The 6,657-nt window shown below is 40.9% G+C and overlaps 1 protein-coding gene across 1 annotated transcript in view; it reads left to right on the top strand.

Annotated features, from left to right (window-relative positions):
* Nucleotides 1-2,291: 2,291 nt before the first annotated feature.
* Nucleotides 2,292-6,657, top strand: part of LOC106546459 (B-cell receptor CD22) — a 34,377-nt gene continuing 30,011 nt past the window's right edge. Inside the window, exons 1-2 of the mRNA XM_087727827.1 lie at nucleotides 2,292-4,101; nucleotides 6,312-6,358. Of these exons, the coding sequence (XP_087583953.1) occupies nucleotides 6,325-6,358 (34 nt within the window). The 5' untranslated portion in view covers nucleotides 2,292-4,101; nucleotides 6,312-6,324. The remainder of the gene's footprint in view (nucleotides 4,102-6,311; nucleotides 6,359-6,657) is intronic.

Below are 6,657 nucleotides of genomic sequence, written 5' to 3'. Positions count from 1 at the left end.
CTGCTAGATCAGCAGGTCAGTGGTTCAAATCTCACCGGCTCAGGGTTGACTCAGCCTTCCATCCTTCCGAGGTGGGTAAAATGAGGACCCAGATTGTTGGGGGCAATATGCTGACTCTCTGTAAACCGCTTAGAGAGGCCTGAAAGGCCTATGAAGTGGTATATAAGTCTACTGCTATTGCTATATTGCTATTGCTAAAAACTAGTAAGAACCAGAAAGTTTTGATGCAAAAGGTTGCTTATTCACAATCTATGGAGGTGCGTGTATTCCAGTGTTCACCAAACTCTTCAGCCCATCAACCGCTACATGAAGTTTCAGACTGTTTCTTGATTCCCGAACATTTTGTCAGGGTTCCAGGCAGGAGTGGGTTCCTGCCAGTTCTGACCTCTTCTATAGAAGAGGTTCCACAAATCTACCATGCCATTTAGAACCGGTTCCAGCTCCCTCCCCCTGCCTGTCCACACCACGCTTGCCCCACCCACCGCTCACTGATTGGCTGGCTCACCAATTGTCCCGCCCACCAATTGCCCCGTCCTATCTAAACCTTAAAGTCTGAAACCTGTCAAGTTTGAACATCTCTGGATTTTTTTCCCCAAAGGGTTATGGGTACAAGGGTCTTGTAACTTGACAGCTTTAAGACTTGCACGCTTCAATTCCAGAGTTCCTGAGCCAACATTTTGGTTGCTAAGCAAGAGCATTGTTAAGTGAGTTTCACCACATTTTACAAGTTGGCCACTCCCACCCAGTCACATGACTGCCAAGCCACTCCCATCCACACATGACTGGGAAGCCACCCCTACCTGATCACATGACTGGCACTCCCACAGAGCATGCCACACCTACAGAAGAGGTTCTAAAAAATTTTGAAACTGATTCCAGGTAATACACCCATAACAAACATAATTCCGAGGCAGGTAGATTCCTCAAATAATAGTTTTGTTTGGATATATCATATTGACAGAGGCTGGTGAAAACCAACTCTGAATGTTCCCATGGTTTCAACCTAATTAAAAGTAAAAGTTTTCTCCCTAACCCAAACAATGTTACATGGTCCAATCAAGGTGTCATCCAGTTGCCTGGTAACTTCATTCATCCCCTCTACAACCACCTGTGGGAATGTCCTTGGTTCCCAGGAGAAAGTATTTTCTTTTGGCTACAAACCTCCACTATCTTTATTCCTCCCCTCTCTATTCCCTAGCTCCAGTGTGGCAACACTGAAGCCTCAAAATGGCCTTGATCAGGTCAACTTCAGGGTTGACACGTTTACTGAATCTAGTAAATACTACTTGAATAGTATTACCAATAACAACAATAAGAACAACAACAATAATCAATATAATAGCAGTAGACTTATAGCAATAGCAGTAGACTTATATACCGCTTCATAGGCCTTTCAGGCCTCTCTAAGCGGTTTACAGAGAGTCAGCATATTGCCCCCAACAATCTGGGTCCTCATTTTACCCACCTCGGAAGGATGGAAGGCTGAGTCAACCCTGAGCCGGTGAGATTTGAACCGCTGACCTGCTGATCTAGCAGTAGCCTGCAGTGCTGCATTTAACCACTGCGCCACCTTGGCGCAGTGGTTAAATGAAAGGCTGATCTCATTGATGCTGGACCATCCAACCCTAGATAATGCTGTCTCACCAATAGCCTCCCCTTCAGGACTAGGAATTGATGTGAAATGCTACAGAGATAATAATAGTGTAACATCTGCCAATCCTGGATCCTTAGAAAGACTCGATAGTGGATAAAAATGCCATATCCAGTCTAAACAACTGGCTGACTGTATGATGATCTATAACAATAAGAGAATAATATTAAAAGAAGAAAATAGAAAAGAACAACAAAAAGTACAAGAAAAAGAAAGTTAAAGTCAAGAAATACAGAAATGATTTGCAAACTTCTTTTCATCAGATAATTTACCCACGTTTTCCCGAAAATAAGACCGGGTCTTATATTTTTGGGGCCACCAAAAAGGCACCAGGTCTTATTTTCAGGGAGGCCTTATTCCCCCACATTTTTCCTCCTGTACAGGGGGAGGGTGGGGGTGAGTTGCCCCTCCCACCTCGCACCTCCTTACCTAATGCAAAATAGCTGGTCTGCAGCCACTTTATGCTCCTGCATGGCCTTCACAAAACAGCTGATCTCCAGCCACTTTAGGACCCTCCTTGCCTAACATGAAACAGCTGATCTGTGGCCATTTTAGGAGTCTCCTTACCTAATGTGAAACAGCTGATCTGCAGGAGTGCTCCTGCCGCCAGGAGGCAAGGAGGCTCCTAAAGTGGATGCAGATCAGCTGTTTTATGTTAGGTAAGGCAGCTCCTAAAGTGGCCGCAGATCAGCTGTTTCACAGACACGCATTCAGCAGTTCTCCCCTCCCTGCTTGCCTTCTTACCTCATGTCACATCACTGCAAGCAACCAAAGGAAATGGGGGCCATCAGCTGCACAGGTGCTTAAATAGGTCTTATTTTTTGGGGGGGTAGGGCTTATATTGAGTGCATGTGCAAATGATGTTATAGGGCCAACTTTCGGGGTAGGTCCTATTTTCAGGGAAACACAGTATAATCTGATTATAATTCTAATATAATCTGCGGGTTCATCATGAATGCTTTGGGAAACCCGGATTTAACCATAGCCTTTCCCCTGCTTTGGCACAAAGAGGTTAAGCTATTTGAAAATCCAACCCAGTCCAGAGAACTTTCATTGTTAAAGTGCTGTAAAATTTCCCGAAGAGACATTAATCATGCAGTTAATTCAAATTATCAAGCATCAGTTCAGAATTTTCGAATTGCACCATTTTGCAGCTTTAGTCTTTCTGGTATTTTCTGTCTAAAAATAGATATGGGAAGTGGGTGAAATTAAATGAAAGAAAATGATTTGTAACCCCCCAGAAACTTCTCTTTTATCGACTGAAAGAACCTGCTAAATATGATGGATCGTTTGCAGATCTGCATGGAAGGAAGAACTGTTTCTGAACATCATTTGTAGAGGGTTTATTTTTGTGTTGAAGCAATTGGATTTTTTGCAAATGTAATAGAATCCTAAATAACTGAAGGTTATTTGAGAGTCACTGAAACTAGCGCTCTGTCAATGGTCAAACCTCTCACAGAGGTAGTCTTTCAGCTTTTCTTTGGAGACCTCTAACAAGTAAGACTTTAGCAAAGAAGACTGCTCTTTAGAAGGCCAGATCCTGAAGAAGAAACTCAAATACTTTGGTCACCTAATGAGAAGGAAGGACTCCCTGGAGAAGAGCCTAATGTTGGGAATGATTGAGGGCAAAAGAAGAAGGGGATGACAGAGAATGAGGTGGCTGGATGGAGTCACCGAAGCAGAAGGCGTGAGCTTAAATGGACTCCAGAGGATGGCAGAGGACAGGAAGGCCTGGAGGAACATTGCCCATGCGGTCACGATGGATCAGACACAACTTTGCAACTAACAACAACAACACAACAAGTAAAGGAGCCGATGGGGCAGCCAGGAAGAGCTGTGGTGGCACAGTGCAGTTAGAGTGCAGTACTGTAGGCTAACCTCTGCTGACTGCTGGCTGCCTGCAATTTGGGCAGTTCAAATCTCACTAGGCTCATGGTTGACTCAGCCTTCCATCCTTCTGAGGTGGGTAAAATGAGAACCCAGATTGTTTGGGGGGCAAACATGCTAACTCTGTAAATCTCTTAGAGGGAGGGCTGTAAAGCACTGTAAAGCAGTATGTAAGTCTAAATGCTACTGGTATTGCTGGGCCAATCTCTCTTTTTAGGTTCACTCAATGAGGAATCCTGTTCCGTGGTGCTCGGCCCCACCTTTTAAATTTCTGGGAACCACTAAACAGGGCGAGTAAACGCCCTTAAACTGCTGGAGCTACCAAGATGAAACCAACCTTGACCTTAGCGGATGCACGCAGATCTTCTGTCGCTCGAGGGTGGCAAGAAGGAAGTAACAGTGACAGATGTTACTTGCAGCTTGAAGATACAAGCTTTGTGACCATCGCATAGAAGGGATTGCTGTGGTCCCTTGTCTCATACCGAGACAACGAGGAAGGGATACTTCAGGAGCAAGTCACCTTCCAGAACCTCGATCTTGCAAAACCCAGTATGATCTACAAGGCAAGTAACGATCTGTGGAGGGGCTTGCTTGTTTTATTTTATGTATGTATGTATGTATGTATGTATGTATGTATGTATGTACGTATGTATGTAAGTGTGTGTATACATACATATATATGTGTTGCATTTGTTGCATTTATTTATTTATAAATAAATAAATAAAGGGAGACTAGTATAGATCTATTTCAAGATCTATTGTCTGTGACACAATACACACATACATGTATGCATGCATGTATGTATGTATGTATGTATGTATATATGTATAGCTGATAAAGGAAGAGATCCTGTGGCTTAGTGGCTAATATAACTGCCTGATATGTAATACAGCCCAGGTTTGATTACCAGTAAGGGTATGGCTACTTGATGAGAGCTAAATAGCTTGAAATAGTTCTATACTAGTTTCCCTTTATTTATTTATCAGCACAAATGCAACATACATACATACATACATACATACATACATACATACATACATATGATACTACACACACACACACACACACACACACACACATATATATTGTTGTATTTGTGCTGATAAATAAATAAAGGGAGACTAGTATAGATCTATTTCAAGCTATTTAGCTCTCATCAGCTAGCCATACCCTTACTGGGATTTGAACCTGGGCTATATTACATACTAGGCAGACGGCCACAGGCTCTTATCCGTTATCAGTGGATATCTCTTGTGACGAGCCGAAGGACAGAGAATGGAAGTAGTGATCTTCCTCCCATATTTGGGAATACCGGGGGTTGTAAAAAATCATATATATATATATGATTTTGAACCAAATCCCAGTAAGGGTGTGGCTAGCTGATGAGAGCTAAATAGCTTGAAATAGATCTATACTAGTCTCCCTTTATTTATTTATCAGCACAAATAAAAAAACACAAATATAACAAAGGCAACAGTAAAAATATTGGGTTTCTGTCGTGATGGACTCTTGTGACAAGCCGATTGACAGATGATGGAAGCAATTAGCTTCCTCCCATAATTGGGGCTTACCAGGGGTTGTAAAAATCTAATAGATCTATATCTATATCTATATCATCTATATCTATATCTATATATCTATATCTATATCTATATCTATATCTATATCTATATCTATATCTATATCTATATCTATATCTATATCTATATCTATATCTATATCTATATCTATATCTATATCTATATCTATATCTATATCTATATCTATATCTATATCTATATCTATATCTATATCATCTATATCATCTATATCATCTATATCTATATCTATATCTATATCTATATCTATATCTATATCTATATCTATATCTATATCTATATCTATATCTATATCTATATCTATATCTATATCTATATCTATATCTATATCTATATCTATATCTATATCTATATCTATCTATCTATATACATACACACACACACACACACACACACACACACACACACACACACACACTTACTTACCTACTTATTTATTTATTGCTTACATCTAAATATATTGAATACAGGGTAATTGTCCTGGCATTCCCCTTGCCATGAGACCGAGAAAAAAGCAAATAGCATATATACTATTTTAAACAGTGCGAGTGTTGTAGATTTATTTTTGACCATCACCATCTAGAATGTCAACTTATCTATCGTTCTAATACCTACATTCCAATACCTACATAGTATCACTTTGCATGTCTATCTAACCTGATTCTTTCGCATTCCAACTTCTACCTCGTTTTCCTAACCATTGATAGAATCTGTTCCTTGTAGCATAGTTTTCTGTATCTCCTTTATCTTTTATTTTTAGCATTAGCCTGTCCATTTCCGCACAGACTAAGTACCTTCCTTGTCACCTCCTCCTCTGAAGGGGTGTTTTTACTCCTCCACTGCTGCTCATATACAATTCTTGCTGCTGTCAAGATGTATAATATTAGGCAGCCTGTTTTAATTTCTAGCGTCATTTTAGTGGCATGAGAGACACAAATATCCCCTCTACTTTTGATCAAGGGGATTGCTAGGAAATAGCTCCCAAAAAGAAACAGTTAAGAAACTGGAAATTAAACTGTAACAGAATCACAGAGTGGGGGGAAAAAACCATTCTTAATTGGCATATTTCCATAAACACCCTTTTTGTTAAATAATCCGATGTTGCCAACTTTATTAATGATGTATCGTATCAGTTAATGGTAGCTACAATCTGAACTCTGCTTTTTTTCCCTAGGCTTAAACTTACAATGAGGTGTTTCTTATGGCTGCTCTTCCTTCCAGGTAACGGTTGTAAATTTGTGAAGAACAAGTGTGTGTGTGTGTGTGTGTGTGCGTGTGTGTGTGTGTGTGTGTGTGATGTTGGTGGTGTCAGCATGTTCTGTCAAGGCAGTAAAGGGAATGTGAATGACATTACAGAGCCGAGGTGGCGCAGTGGTTAAATGCAGCACTGCAGGCTACTTCAGCTGACTGCAGTTCTGCAGTTCGGCTGTTCAAATCTCACCGGCTCAAGGTTGACTCAGCCTTCCATCCTTCCGAGGTGGGTGAAATGAGGACCCAGATTGTTGTTGGGGGCGATATGC

The sequence above is a fragment of the Thamnophis sirtalis genome, unplaced genomic scaffold (assembly GCF_051295495.1).
Source record: "Thamnophis sirtalis isolate CommonGarterSnake01/CBP01778 unplaced genomic scaffold, rThaSir2_p1.2 scaffold_13, whole genome shotgun sequence".
Classification (NCBI taxonomy): domain Eukaryota; kingdom Metazoa; phylum Chordata; class Lepidosauria; order Squamata; family Natricidae; genus Thamnophis; species Thamnophis sirtalis.
Note: the sequence above shows the minus strand (reverse complement) of the source record. Positions and strands in the feature narration are given on the sequence as shown.